Source organism: Kwoniella newhampshirensis, chromosome 5 (genome assembly GCF_039105145.1).
Source record: "Kwoniella newhampshirensis strain CBS 13917 chromosome 5, whole genome shotgun sequence".
In the NCBI taxonomy this organism is placed as follows: Eukaryota; Fungi; Basidiomycota; class Tremellomycetes; order Tremellales; family Cryptococcaceae; genus Kwoniella; species Kwoniella newhampshirensis.
Genome location: NC_089959.1, coordinates 976276 through 991303, shown reverse-complemented (window position 1 = coordinate 991303; position 15028 = coordinate 976276). Strand labels below are relative to the sequence as shown.

The 15028-nt window shown below is 47.3% G+C and overlaps 3 protein-coding genes across 3 annotated transcripts; 1 reads left to right on the top strand and 2 right to left on the bottom strand.

The window, feature by feature from the left end:
* Positions 1 to 165: 165 nt before the first annotated feature.
* On the bottom strand, positions 166 to 3488 carry IAR55_002927 (uncharacterized protein; the record flags this gene model as incomplete). The annotated part of the gene is made up of 12 exons (XM_066946038.1): positions 166 to 498; positions 549 to 623; positions 680 to 749; positions 804 to 863; positions 927 to 1013; positions 1078 to 1164; positions 1217 to 1563; positions 1619 to 1712; positions 1763 to 1877; positions 1943 to 1990; positions 2059 to 2347; positions 2490 to 3488. 12 exons carry the CDS (start codon positions 3486 to 3488, stop codon positions 166 to 168), a joined length of 2604 nt encoding a protein of 867 aa, XP_066803539.1.
* Positions 3489 to 3945: 457 nt separating this feature from the next.
* On the bottom strand, positions 3946 to 5551 carry IAR55_002926 (uncharacterized protein; the record flags this gene model as incomplete). Its single annotated transcript, XM_066946037.1, has 9 exons — positions 3946 to 4062; positions 4121 to 4303; positions 4369 to 4456; positions 4512 to 4583; positions 4642 to 4730; positions 4783 to 4861; positions 4943 to 5364; positions 5416 to 5438; positions 5515 to 5551. The coding sequence occupies 9 exons, from the start codon at positions 5549 to 5551 to the stop codon at positions 3946 to 3948; spliced, it is 1110 nt and encodes a 369-aa protein (XP_066803538.1).
* Positions 5552 to 5871: 320 nt separating this feature from the next.
* IAR55_002925 (uncharacterized protein) lies at positions 5872 to 7690 on the top strand (the record flags this gene model as incomplete). Its single annotated transcript, XM_066946036.1, has 7 exons — positions 5872 to 6410; positions 6472 to 6675; positions 6743 to 6881; positions 6996 to 7127; positions 7185 to 7337; positions 7417 to 7515; positions 7577 to 7690. 7 exons carry the CDS (start codon positions 5872 to 5874, stop codon positions 7688 to 7690), a joined length of 1380 nt encoding a protein of 459 aa, XP_066803537.1.
* Between the last annotated feature and the right edge of the window lie 7338 nt (positions 7691 to 15028).

Sequence of the window (15028 nt, the reverse complement as noted above, 5' to 3'; positions counted from 1 at the left end):
GGGGGGAACATCACGTGATCACTGATCTGTTTTTGTGGTCTCAAGAAGAGTGGAACTGGCCAAAAACATACGTTGCACGGTATTTCCATGTCGACAAAATGTTTATAGTGCTAGACTGATGTTACAGATCTCCCAAGTCCCTGATTGTATGTCATGAAAAGTACCTTATGCCTCAATCACCGCCTCTTCGACCAGTTGCGAGCTATCCCACGCCACCTGCTGAATATCCACAAGCTCATCAATCGGTATGATCTCCAGTTGTCCCGTCCCTACTTCTCCCGCGTGCCCGATTTCGTCCCCTGTGCCGACATCTTCGCTCCAGCTCGAGTCTTCCGTGACATCCTCGGCGCTGACAAGCGAGACCCCTTCCCCGGTCTCCGGCTCCTGCTCTAAGAACTGCGTTTCACTTGCATCGGCGGCTTCCCCACTCTCGTCCGCTTCCGCCACATCGTCTTCGAGGTAGAAATCCATATCAATCCCTTCGTCCGCAGCGATTCTCTAGGAGCTCGGTCAGGACATTGCACTCCTCCTGAGATGCTGGTACTCACAGCATATTCTAGGAATAACCTCATCATGTATGCCTGCAAGTCTTCCACCCTAAACATACGCTGTACAAAACATTGCTACGACGAGGAATAAGATCAGCTTTATCATCGCGGACATATGGCTTCGCACTTACCCCATTCCGAGCAAGTGCGGCAGCCGTTTCGTCGAAAGCGAGTTCGGGGTGGTTGGGCGTCCCTCGAAAGCTGTTCAGCAAGAGATCAGCTAGGAGGCGTGATTATGGGGGAACTGATATTCACAAAGCCATGATATCGGTCAGATCGGAGAAGTCAAGCTTCGCAGGTATATACATAAACCATCTATCAGAACGCTCCTGTCAGTCAGATTCCCTATTTGAGATCATAGAGCAGCGGGGGACCTACGGGATCAGATGTGGCTGAAACCACTCGGTGAACATGGTCATTTTGACGACAACCGAGTTGGTGCTCATGAGCTTCCTGAATCGTCCACTACAAGCGGCTTCGAATGTGAGCATATGGCTCAAGTATGATGATAGGCATTGTTTTCACGCACCTCCAGCCATTTCCATCGATGTCCAGAAGGAACTTGTGCCTATTTAGCTCTTCTCCCCTTTGACGTGGTGCCCATTGTATCTCAGTGCTGAAAGTACAGATCAGTCACCACTGCTGTTGTGGCCCTTGATCGCACTTACCGCATAGCCTCGCATGTGCCATCTTCTTCCAGGCACTGAATCGGTTCGCCAGCAAGTTTCATATCATAGTAAAAGCTCATTGCTTCGTGGGTGGACACCACCTCTTCTATGAAGTGAAGAGCTTCGCCGTTCTCTGAAAGGGGATCCTGAAGATGATGTAAAGCACTCGAGCTGCTATTATCACCCTCCTCCGTAACATATTCCTCATCTTCCTGGCCGAGATCGGGAACGATGAAAGTCAATGGCTCTGACGATCGGTTTTGAGCGAAGGTGTGAAGACGAATGCGATGAGCCTGTCGCCATTCCAGATCCGAACTCATCATGGAGACACCTGTTGGACTGCCTCGCTTCACAACGAACAATCTTCAGCATTGTTCCCCATCGGCTGCTCGATTTGCTCACCCAAGCCAGCTTCGAGCTTGTCTTGTTCTCCCATGCTGGATCGTTTCCCGGATTATCACTGAATTGATCTAGCGGAGTAATTAGAATATCGGAGCTGACAGGCCCATCAGCCTAGCCCGTATATGCAGATCTGAATGAGCTCACTTGATTGACGTCTTTGCCAGACTGAAGAGCGGAAGAAGCTGGGTATGTGGTCTAGGGTGTGAATCGTGCCCATGTGGTTCGATTGTTAGACCATGTATCGGGATGAGGTATGGATCTAATTCAGTCTTCATGAGCGCCTGATGAAACGCAGCTTCTACAATGCGTTTCCCTCTCACTCACTCTGGCAAAGGTCTCCAGCTTCAAGACTGTCATAGATGAACGATTTGCCTGTTCAATCCTTGAGATCAGTACACCGCCAACATCGTTCTCGTAGCCTCCTCTCTGATTTCGCTCACCCTCGGAGAGATCCTCCTCCTTCCGATAGTTCGAATCCGGTGCACAACTTCTTGATAGCTTTACATGCGCGCTATCCGTCTCTTCGAGATGGGTTGTGTGCTCGCCTCTCAAGCCCAGATCGACCAAAGAACCTCGTCTGGCCCACGAAAGATAGATTTGTGGCTGATCGAATATGGAAAAGGTCGCTCGCATGTTCGGCAAGTGTTGAGAAAAGGCACGCAGGAGACCGGCGGTATCGGCTGCTCGAGGGAGCGTGCCGCCCCACTCTAGTCCACCTGGATCTTTGATCTGTGAAAGAGAACAGCATTGGTCGTCAGTCCGAATGAGCGGTAGAAGGAATGATGGTGATTAATATTGAAAAGATGCAGTCACTCGATCTGACCTCTGGAGTATTCTAGGACCAGTGGAGATCATGATCCGCTGGACTCACCTGTATGTCCACCTTACCATCTTCAATTACCAGCGTGAATGTCTCAGCCATATCCTCCACCATTTGCATCCTTCGTTTCATCTCCTCTGTCGGCAGAGCGAAAAATGGTGCGAGATCCAGATTGATCCTGTCGTACTCATCTGGCAAGACCAGATTATGCAGCATGGCGAACTCCCACCACACGTCAAAACCCTTCGGCGGTCTCCTACCATATCTGCTCGTGTACTCTCTGACTGCTTCGGATAAGGTTCTCGATTGTCGGGAAAGCAATTCTTCCCACCGTTTCTCACCTAAGTCCAGTAACAAGGGGATGGGGTGAGGAGCCTCTGGATCTGATGAGACGAGCAAGTGACCGGTCGGTGAATATGTGTGATGATGTGAGCGCGTATGAGCATGAGAGTTGTGTGAGGTGAGATTATGTGGTGGGTGAGGATGAGACAATGGGTCGTGATGTGGTGAAGATGAATGTAGTGTCCGTAATCGTTTCAGATCTCTTTGGTAGGCGTCGACGGGCGAGACGAACCGACACAACCCGTCGTCAATAGATTCGTCGACATGTCTTTGATTCTGATACCATATCAGACGACCGACTCTTAGTCCGCCATCCAGAAGTCCTTCTTTCCCTACTCGACTCAGTATCTTTACGGCTAATCCCAAGACTCCAAGCAAGCAGAGATAGGCAAGAGCTCGTTTCGGCGACCTGATCACTCTAGGTAATCTCCTGTTTCGAGGTTGCGGTGGCTGACCCAGTGAGAACGGTGGGGGTTTGAACTCGGTGGACACTCTGGGACGAAAGCTGGTCGGGGATTCGGGATACTCTTCACGTGGACTGACGGCTCGCGGTGTCCGCCAGACAGGTGGAGGTGTATGTAGAGCCAGAGGGGTACGTGGAGGAGTGGAAGTCGCTCGATAAGGTATCCGTGGGGAAGGACCGGTGTTCTCGACTTGGAGATGACTGTTCAGCTTTCGAGGCGTAGAGGGTAGCTGCGGATCTAACATGGTGAGGTTGAGGTTCCAGGTACAGTTGACCTAGGAAGGGGAACCTGACAGATGCTGCAAAGGGTATTACGCGCGGTCCCGTAGCCCAGGCATGCTATACCACACAACACTGCTGAACCGTGTCGAGTATCGCAGGCTACGAGTTTGATGAGCAGAGGAATATGAGCTGACTGTTCTGATTCTGGGCTCAGCGTTGATTGATGGGTTTGATAGATTGATAGGTTTGATGGATTGATGGATTGATGGATTGACAGAGGACGCGTGCCTTCCACTAAATCGAGTTTGTCTCAAACCACACACATGTTACAAACCCTGAAAAACAAAGTTGCCCGGACATTCATCTTTACCGGTTCGACGGATCGCACGTTTTTGGCATGACTGAATGGGTTGGTTTGTATATAAGCTCTACTACAGAAGATTCCGCTATCCCCGCTATCCCATACAGCTCTCAGGCACTCTAGTCAACGGGTTCCACATACGCTCCGGGCGGTTTCCGGCTGGGTTCTACATGAGCATAAGCATGCGAATCATGCGTCACAAAATCGTTCAAAGTAAGGGCTCGGAGTTTAAATCCCTATCAAATCGACTATCAGCATGGACCACTCGTCCGATCGACTCCGCTGTGAGCTTACCTCTTTCCGAGCCGCTTCCAGTCCTTCCTTCCCACTCTTCCCCTTCTCCCTCATCACTTCCTGGACAGGAACCATGGCAGCATTACGACATGTCTCTCGCAAATCTGATCCTGACAGACCATCTGTTCGTCGGGCTAGCTGTGATATAGAGAAGTCGGGAGCAAGTTTGGTGTGTGCAAGCATCTGTTATAAGTTAACGACATGAGCAACGATCTACGTGACTGTGATTCCGCCAAGTCTGCACATACCAGTGTAAGTATCTTCACCCGTTGTTCGTGGTTCGGTAATCTGATAGGGAATCGCTTGGGCATCCGTCGCAGAATGGCAGGGTCGATACTGAGTAACGAAAGCTGGTATCAGCTGCGCTGCTAGTCATAAAAGATGAGCTTACTCATTTGGTCTATTCGTGGCGCCGAGTACCAATACTCTCGATTCACTTCCGGTGGTTAAGCCGTCCCACAATCTGCACGCATATGTCAACCAGTTGCTTTCTTAATTCGGATTCCCAAATCGTCACTCACGTCATGAACTCCGCTTTCATCATCGCCGTGACCTCGTGATCGCCCGAAGACCGTTCTCGGAACAGTGAGTCTATCTCATCGATGAAGATCTGCCGAAATTGTTAGCGGATACGGGATTTGGGCAGTTCATGCACCACTCACGATACTGGGCTGCACCTTGCGAGCGAGAGAGAACAGACCCGCTACAAGTTTGTTTGATTCGCCAAACCATTTGTTCGTCCTGTGCCATGAACGTCAGCTCAATCGTGAAGGTAGACACAATATAAACCAGACGTCTGAAAGGTCAAGATCAAAGACTTACAGACTTGACAGAGGTAAGTTGATGAACGTCGCTCCACTCTCCTTGGCCAAAGCTTTCGCCAGCATAGTCTTTCCGCATCCCGGATGTCCATATAACAACACTCCCTTAGGCGCACTCAATAATCCATTCCCACTGCCGAACAATTCCGGAAACGTCAAAGGATAGATGACTGTCTCCCTGAGACTCGCTATTATATCGTCCAGTCCACCAATACTGTCGAATGTGACATCGATAGCTGATGGAGGCACGATCTCGCCCGCTATCGTCTGCTCGTACTCGTCCAAATCGAGTTTCGATAATTCGGCTTCTGTCATACCGGTTTGGGCGAGGAGCGTCTTGCCCTTATCCTTGGACTTCTTCGACGAGCCAGGGTTTGTGTCGATGGAAGAGAGGACATAGCGAAGCGCATAATACAGTGCGACCTGCATAGGTGTCAGCTATGTCGTCTCATGAGCAGCAAAACTATAACTCACCTGGGACGCTGCAAAGAAGGCGACTGGTGGCGAAATGGCAAAAAGTCAGTACAGCTTATCAGAATAAGTGAAGGACCGAACGTATCACATGGTACTCACCATCCATGACTACCCTTCCGACATCTCGTGGTGCCATGTTGATGCTCTATCGACTATCAGATGTCCGTGAAACGCATACGAGGTAGTGAATGTCGATGTTGTCCCATCTTGTACACTCTTCAAAACATCATCGCTGACGATTCTAGCCGGAAATACTTGACGCGCCTAAGTCCTTGACCCCAGACACCTCACATTTAGGCGCGAGTCTATTCTGGCGGTGTTTGTTGATGGAATCGCGCCTGCTTTCGTAACAAACCAAACCAAATCAACAATCAACAATCCTTCATCTCTTCAGCTTTCTGTACAGTAAGTCACTATCGGGCTCAAAGTCATATTGTCCCAGATCGCCTGGCCGCCATGTCCCAGCCAATATATAATCTCATGGCGGGACTCTCGCTCAATGCCCCGCCCACTCCTACCCCAAAACCCGGTTCTCAGTCTCAATCAACAAACAATCTCCCTTCTTCCGGCTCCCAGAACCGACTCCCCCCCGTGATGAAGAAGTACATGAACCCAGGTCTTTTCAGACCACCGAACACGGGCCTTGCCACAGCATCCTCATCGTCTACATATGGCGAAACTCAGCGTGGACCCTTGATGAGACTCGCCGGGGTGAACGTCCCTCACCATCCAAAGCCTGGTCAGGGGTCCCCGATGGCTAAACCCAAACCATCGCTGACACAACATACCGCGCACGGACTACATGGACCAGCGCATTCGACGTCTTCGAGGGCTCTCTCGTCCTCTATGAACCCCAATGCGGCGAAGCACCCCTCTGCCAGTACTGCAAGGATCATCGACGTGGGCAAATATGACGGAGGGTTCGAGGTTGATGAACCTGGAAGAGAAACCATCACTGGAGACGCTGCCAAGGTGTTGGAGATGAACAGCGGAGGGTGAGCATATATTCTAGATGTCGTTGAATAATAACGATGCTGAAGATGGTCTTTCTCGCAGCGGCGGCGGGATCGCCCTTTCTTTACCCGCATTCACCATCGGTCGTCCCCTTGGTAAAGGCAAATTCGGTCGTGTATATCTCGCTCGGACCAACGCCCCACCGCATTTCATAGTCGCACTTAAAAGTCTCAACAAAGCCGAAATCATCCAAGGCAGAGTGGAGAAACAAGTCAGAAGAGAAATTGAGATTCAGCAAAATTTAAGGTGCGTGTCACGATCCCCGCTTGAGTCCAAACAGATATTCCAACTGATATAAATTCCGGTCCAACAGACACCCAAATATCCTGAGATTGTACGGGTACTTCCACGATGCCGATCGAATCTTTCTGGTGCTTGAGTTTGCCATGAAGGGAGAGCTGTACAAGCAGTTGTCCAAGCTGGGGAAATTCGACGAGAAGCGGAGTAGTAGAGTGAGTCGCTGGTTCCTTGTTTTTTGGCCCCCGGGCTAGATACAGGAGAGCACATGATATGACGTTGAGTCCGGCACCAGCAATTGGACGCTGACGTCGCATCTTCACCACCAGTATATCGCTCAGATGGCCGACGCTTTGTCATACCTGCACCGAAAACACGTTATTCATCGAGATATTAAGCCCGAGAACCTGTTGATCGGTCTGAAGGGCGAGTTGAAGATTGCTGATTTCGGATGGAGTGTGGTGAGTAAAATGCTCCAGGTCCCGTAGACATGGGTTTCGGTGTTGATATCGACACAGCACGCACCGAGCAACCGACGACAGACCATGTGTGGAACTCTTGATTACCTGCCACCAGAGATGGTCGAAGGGAAGCCCCATACAGCCGCAGTGGATCTATGGGCTTTAGGCGTACTGTGCTACGAATTCATCGTCGGTAATGCTCCCTTCGAGGTATGTTCCATGCGCTTGAAATATGAGAATGTGTCAGGCGATGCAACCCTTGGCATAGCTAACATACCTCCCGTCACAGGATCTGTCGGGTCATGCAGCTACTTACAGGCGTATCCGAAACATCGATCTGCACATTCCAAAATCGGTCTCTCCCGAAGCCTCGGACCTGATTACTCGAGTGCGCTTGGACCTCCCTCCTCTCGTACTGTTCTGGCCGCTGATGATGCTATCTATTATAGTTGTTGAGATACACTCCGGAGGACAGACTACCTCTCACCGAAGTCATGGTACACCCCTGGATCAAATTGTACGAAAAGAAGCGATCTCACGGTAGTGGGGTGAGAGAATCATGAGTGAAGGCTTCGGATGAGATAGAGCTGCGGCGGTCTATGACTGCGCGATATCAGTGCAGTGTATGAGATAGTTGTGCCGGGAGGATTAAAGCGGATGCGGGTTGTAGATGACATCATGCAGAATATACCGTGCAGGGCCTGTCCCGGTACCAGGATATTGTGGTAGGCCAGCAGATTCAACTACAGTGGTTGTTTGTGTTCGATGCGATGCGTCAATTGTACTCATCAATAGTGACTGGGTCGGCGTAAGAACAATGGTCGCGCTAAAAAAAAGCATACTGTCGTCGGCAAAGTACCATGATCGACGCTTGCTCTTTGGACTGTGAGAAGATAGGGAGCAAAAAAAGGAAAGGAAAAGATTGCTGTCTTGGACTGACTTTTCCCAGAACAATTCATAATGATAGGCTTGTGGCCAGATTGCAACTAGGCTTTGGCATGGTGAACATAACAAGGACATTTGACATGTTGTAGTGTTACTCTGCAGAGAACAATATCTTCTTGCAAAGGTGATTCTGTGTGGCACTACCGAGATCTGACAGATGAAGGAAATCGTAGGATTCTTGTTAGACCCAACACTAGGTGAAGCTCTGTTGTAGCGCTCCTCCGCAAGGGTAGTGATTCTGTGTGGCATTACTCAGATTTGGCGGAGGAGGGGAATATACCAGGTTCTTGTCAGACCCAATATTAGGTGGAGTGTCATGACGGCCCTTCCGCCACTACCACAAATAAGCCATCATTACATAACCCCTCTCTGTCATGACGGCCATTCCACCACGACCACAAATAAGCCATTATTACGTAAACCCTCTTGATATCTTCGACTTCCTCGATATCTTCGAGCACAACTCGATATACTCGCCAAAGACCGAGCTAAAGGGCGCTGCAGGTGAACGATAGAAACAGGAGGAAGTTGATCGATGTTCTACGCATCCTGGTGGATGGGTTAGTGGAGATATATACATGGATCATCACATGGGTCGTGCAGTTCAATCCTGACTTTGATATCAGAATTTGCGCGGTATCATGTCTTGAGTCTGGTACTCACATTGTGCCAAATGAATCTACATTTTTGTGGCCAGTCAGAGAGTATGCATGTAGTTTTTTCAAAGGTCCATCTGCTTTCTGGAAAGTCTGTAAGATTATGGCTTGTGTGGATGTATTCCCAGACAGAAGCAGAGCTGATGCCATGACATGGAATCAAATCACAGCACTGGTGAGCTTTGCACAGTAATTTGCAGCAATACATTTCTGGTTGAGAGATCTGCAGGACTTACCAAGAAAAGTCGTGTCATTTACACCAGGGTGAAACTCTGCATTCTGGCCCAACATGTTGAACACAGCCACCGAAGCACCAAGAGACAGTTCATGTTTATCAACTCCAGGATAGGCTGCCATAGCAAGCGCACCTTTCACAATAGCATTGGGCCACCTAGATACCAAATTAGTATTCACGTGCAATCTCCAAAAAGCCACATATGTAGGTTGAGTAGGGACAGCACATCTACAGACCAACAAGACCAGACTCACCAATGATCTCCAGATTGAAATAACAATGACTGTGTATCATTATGATTCACTGTGTAGGCTGTCACATTGATTTGTCCCTCTCTACTCAACATTACATCCACTTCTGTTGTCACGTTACCACACTCATTATCTTGCTATTTGGACTGGTGGGGCAAGACCCTTGTCTCAATTTTGTTGTCCTGCATTTGTGCAAGTGAAAAGAGAGCGGCTGCAAACCAGTCCCCTTCACCACTCTCTGTGTAGCACTTTATCTCAGTATCGTCCCAGGAGGTCCATAAGGGGGTTTGATCATATAGCACTCACTCAACTTTATATCAGTGGGAGATGGCCCATTGAGTCCCCAAAGACCAGGAACTTCAGCCCAAGTATTCAAACCCTCCATTTTGGGCAATGATACTTCAACAGGCTTCCCAAAGACTGCATAGGACTTGAACAATATGGCTGAAGCAGTGCTGTAGTCAGCTGAAAACCACACATTCATTGTCTGGCAAATCTGTCCAAAACTGTTTGCTGAGCACCAGGGGGAGATGTACTACCTACCAGGAAGGATGCTGTTTAAAATGAACCTCATACTGTATTACAGAGTCACCAATACCCTTGATGTGAGATGGGTGTTGAGTTCTGCAAATGAGCAACACTGCTGTCAGTCCCTCTAATATACCGTGAAAGACCTTGTTGTCTTAATCCTCCTTTTTTGATTCTAAGGCTTTGCATCAGTCTGATCCATACTATCAAAGGATGACTGATTGGAGTGGTGAAACGTGTTTCCAACTTGATCTATGTTGTGTTGTAGACGAGAGAGACAAAGATAATATGTTATGAAACATACAAAACAATGCTCAAAGGAAGCTTTTGCCTGGATTTGGATTGTTTCATTGACTTACAAGCACTCAGAAGGAGTACCTTGCTTTGGGTCATAGACCTCTTGACATCCCGGAGTCCCCACTTTGATACGACAACGCTAATCATGATTGTTGCTTTGATCAAGATACCTGTCACAACGGCAATGTTACCGGCCATTAACCACTGAACCGCAAAAGGGAACAATCAGAATCTCCAGCCACACTGGTATTCTGCCGGTTATATAAGATTGCCACGAGACATTGGCTGGGTGGTCATTGCTGACATGACAGGTGGCATGTTACAACCCTGCACAAACACCTATCAGTCTATTAGAACGGTTTTGGTTCATTTCACAATCTCTTATTTATTTCATATTTGATTGTAACTATTGGTTGCATTTCTAGCGCTGATATCTTGAGCTACATTTCCAACTTGATATTTCGTACGATATTTTAGCGCTACTTTTCAGGTTGTAATCTCAGCGCTGAAAACTTGTTCCCTGTATCCTCCTTGAATCTTTATACTTTTAAGCAGCCCTTCTGGGCAGCTTTATGACGATCCTCCCAAGGACAAAAATATCTGCATACCTTACCAACATACTCTCCCTCCGCAAAAGTATCAACAGTTGTCATACCTCTTGCTAGGAAGACACCTATCAGTGATACCAGAGTAGTCCTCATAGCTAGCCCGTGATCCTTCCTAGTTACACACCACTCGCCCGTGACCTTACACAAGTCTATGGGTTACCTTTCTAATCTAAGTCTATCTACATATGCCGTCCTAATATCCCTTCCGGACGGGTCGTAACATGGCATCTGAATGGCATTTACAAAATACAGTATATATTATCAGTGTGACACATTGTCAATTTGACCTTTGATAGCATCCAAATCATAAGTGGCTGTACCATCACATGGATCATGCAATGTGATTCTGTTGAAAAACTCTTTGTCAATTATTGAGCCTGCTCTGAATAATGTGACAGCAGAGAGTCACAAACCTGTGATCCTGTGTTCTCACCAAAGAGTATGCATGGATTGGTTTCAGAGGGCCAGTAACATTGTTTGTGAAAAGGACAACAGGACTTTTATTAGTGTCTACAGCAAGGAATTGTGCTACAAAGAAAAGAATATTTAGCAGAGAACATACCAAGCAGGATAGATGACAATGCAGAGTTCACTCAGTACTCACTGAGCTTGGCATCATCAAACTGGTTATCATTGAATCCTGTCAAGCCAAACCACCAGAAAACATTTGAAGCATATCCATGTGAAATTTGATGGTCGTCAATGCCATAGTAGCCACCCATGTCAAGAGCAGCTTTGACAACAGCATTGGGCCACCTGAAGTCCACTGCTTAGTTGTCTCTCTCCACAAGTTATGGGATCATCCTGCCTAACATGCAACTCACCAGATGCTTCCAGAATTGAACAGTAGAGATTTAGTGTCTTCATATTTGACAATCAAGGTCTCATAATGGCTAGCTGCCCCATCTCCCAACCTGAGTGTCACCTGAGCTTTGGGCTCATGAGCCCTTTGTTCAAAGTGTGAAAGACTGATATGAGTGCTGAGTGGACTGTCATGAAGTTGTGCCAGGGAGAACAGACCAGCTGCAAGCCAATCCCCAGGGCCGCTTGCTGTAAGCCAACCGATCAATAGATTGACAATACAGGGACAGATACAATCACTGACCCAGCTTCACATCTTTCTCTGAGATTCCATTAGGTCCAGCTAGACCTGCAACCTCATTTGCTGGTACTGCATGAAGTGGACTTGCTGCAATCCTTATGGTAGTCAACAATGCTCCTGAGTGACATGTTTTGTTCAATTATGTACAGCGTTGATTTTGACATAGACATGTCAAGTATTTGCAAAATGACTGCAACTCACCAAACAAGATCAAGTGTTTTGCAAACATGTTCAAAGGTTCTGTTTCCTCTCTGACTGTTATCTAGATAGATGATAACAAAACTACTGTGCAATATATAGGCATGTACAGACTAGATGTTCAACTGCTGCATGCCCAAAGTAATGATGAAGCTCACTGCATGACACAATCTCAGGGAATTGATTCAAAGGTATTTAGCTTACAGCCTTGTCACAAGGGGTAAGACCAATTTGAGGCCCCTAGGTGTTGGGAACTGTTTGAAGGACAAAGGACTAATGGTATACCCAGCTTGCAAGTCATCTGTACTGCTAATGGCTATGTAGCAAATAAGGGGTTGCCTTTGTTCACTGCTATCATTAGCACTCCCTTTGTCCTTTCATTCATCCAGTAGGGATTGGAATGACAGTATCCCCTAGTGCAACTGTGTATACAGGGAAGGATTCCAATTCTTGATTACCTGAGCTTTTATTTTGATGCAATCAAGACTGTATTGGCAAGACTTACTCAATCCTGTGTTCAATTCTGTCATCAGCAAATATTGGTCAAAATGAAAATCAGCAGCATTATATCAGGTGAGCTAGACGTGCCACCTGCACATGGCATCATGAAGAAAGTAAGGTGGTATTCCTCTGACATACTGGTGGGTCTAGTCATCGTGTTCTTGACCACCAAAGTGCAAGCCTCTCCTGTCATTGCAAGCAAGCCTTCACTGCTGGAGAGACACCAAGCAGATCATCCTCTTTTTGGACCTCAGGGTGTCAACCCATATGATGTTGAATTGAGTCAGTGTCTGATATGTGGAACTTGTATCTCAAAGGTGAACAATCTGCTTATATATTCTATTAGAGGATGGACCTGGAGACTGGATTGGAGCGGCTGTATTTGCTATGGCAATGCTTACAGGTGATAATCCCATCAAGAAGCGTGTAGAACAAAATGGCCAGGATGCCAGAATCTCTTTGATTGACACTTCTGGGAAGGACCAGACTTTCATGATCAAGGAAAAAAATACCAAGTCCTTGTTGTTTGATGCACACCCATATTGGTACGTTTGAACTTCCAAAGTCATGGTCTCTTCCATCTATACTTGCCTAACATAGTTGATTTGTACTTACACATGTAAATTTAGGTGGCCAAATGCTATCATATCTGCAATGCTGGAAATGGGAACTTATGACGGCATCAGCAATGGCAAACTCGCCCCTGGAAACTCTGCAAATGTGTTCAGCATGTTTGGCATGTCACCTGCAGCATCAAGATCTTTCACAACTGGGGAAGATGACGAGAAATGTAAAAACATAATTGGTGCTGTCTGCTTGGTGGTTGACTGACAAGCTGGTAGTGAAACTCATCAATCATGACCCTGCAAAAGGTCCAGTGGTGATATTCACCAACAATGAAATCAACAAGAAGCTAAAGCCTATACATGCATATGCTGTGGCAGGTGTGACAGGCATTGTGTAAGTGTGATCTGTGATCTGTGAAAATGGAGATGTAGATGTTACTGGATACTGATCCAACACAGAATTGGACTTCAGGACCCTTGTGGGGAAGGAGTGACTTACAATTTTGATGACTTCAAGGATCAAATCGCTTCCATTTCTTATGTTGGAGACCCATGACCATCACAGGATAATAATGTCAATCTGTCATTGTAGCAGTCAAAGCATGGTGAATGTAATCTCTCTTGCATGTTCAATTGACAAGGATGTGTGCACTTGCACAGGTCTCAATTGGGACATACCAGTTGTCACAAGGCCAGCCTAAGCATCAGATCAATGCCTCTAATAAACTTTGGTCTAGAATTTGACCAAGCTACATTTGAGCAAGCTCCACTCTTGCTTTTACTGAGACATCAGTTCCACATTTGGTATCATCCTTTCAATCTCCTCTCCCTGCTCTCACCTCAGACATTGGAAGTTACCACATACTTGCACCAATCAACCCCTTCAGGAGGTGAGGAAAAACAACAAAGGAAGTTGGCAACATGCCTCTAGCCTCAGCATGACACTGAATGGTATGTGCATTGCTTCATCAATTCATAAAATGTGTATGTTCTTGGTTGTGAAAGATACTCTAACTTACATGTTTGCCTTATCATCAACTCATTTGAAGATGTATATAAAGAACAGTATTATCATAGGTGAGGTCTGCATGTTTCCCAAGTAGCACTTATGCCTGTATCACCTGCTTTTCCACTCATATACTGTTGCAACGGCAATGTAAAGGGCCATTGACCACTGCACCACAAAAGGGAACTGGAACCTCCAGCCACACTGGAATTCTGCCGGTCATATAAGCTTGCCATGAGACGATGGCTGGGTGGCCATGGCCGACATGACATATACTCAGTCGGTACAGACTGTACAAAGCAGAATGCTGACATGAAGTGACTACTAGCACTTTGCTTCTTGACTACTAAAGCTTCAGCCAGTCCTGTTGAAGTCAAAGCCCATCAGGACATCCAGGGGCGGAACACACCTGACCTCTGGGGGTCCTCGGGCCCAACAGACACAGATGTCAAGTTGCGTAAGTTGATTACTCCTGGGAGTCACCATATTTTGCTTACCTACCCATTTCAACAATGCCCAGACAGTGGACCAGGGGACTGGATTGCAGCCGGACTGTGGTCTGCTGCACATCTCAGCAAAGACGCCAGCGGTAAATGGCATGGTGCAGGATACATACTCAAGTCTGCCATCAGCAAGAAGCACAAAGATGTCAGTATCTCAGTGGCTACATCGGATGGTGACAAGCACCAGATCAAAGTCAGTCATGACAGCTCTAGTCACCTATTGTTTGATGCCGGATCACACTGGTAGGTCATAGTGTTTGTGTGGTTGTAGCTGGGTTACTTCATCCCTGCATCATTCATAGGGGTGCTCAATCTTCCTCACAGGTGGCCCAATGCAGTGGTGCAGGCAATGCTTGACTTGAATGTATATGATGGTGCAAGGAACAATGAGCTCTCACATGGGGATGCAATAGATGTCTTTCATCTGCTAGGCTTTGCTAGCAATGCTCGATCAGTAAGAGCAGACAGCCTTGATGAGGACCAGCTTGGTAAGGACTCTGCAGTA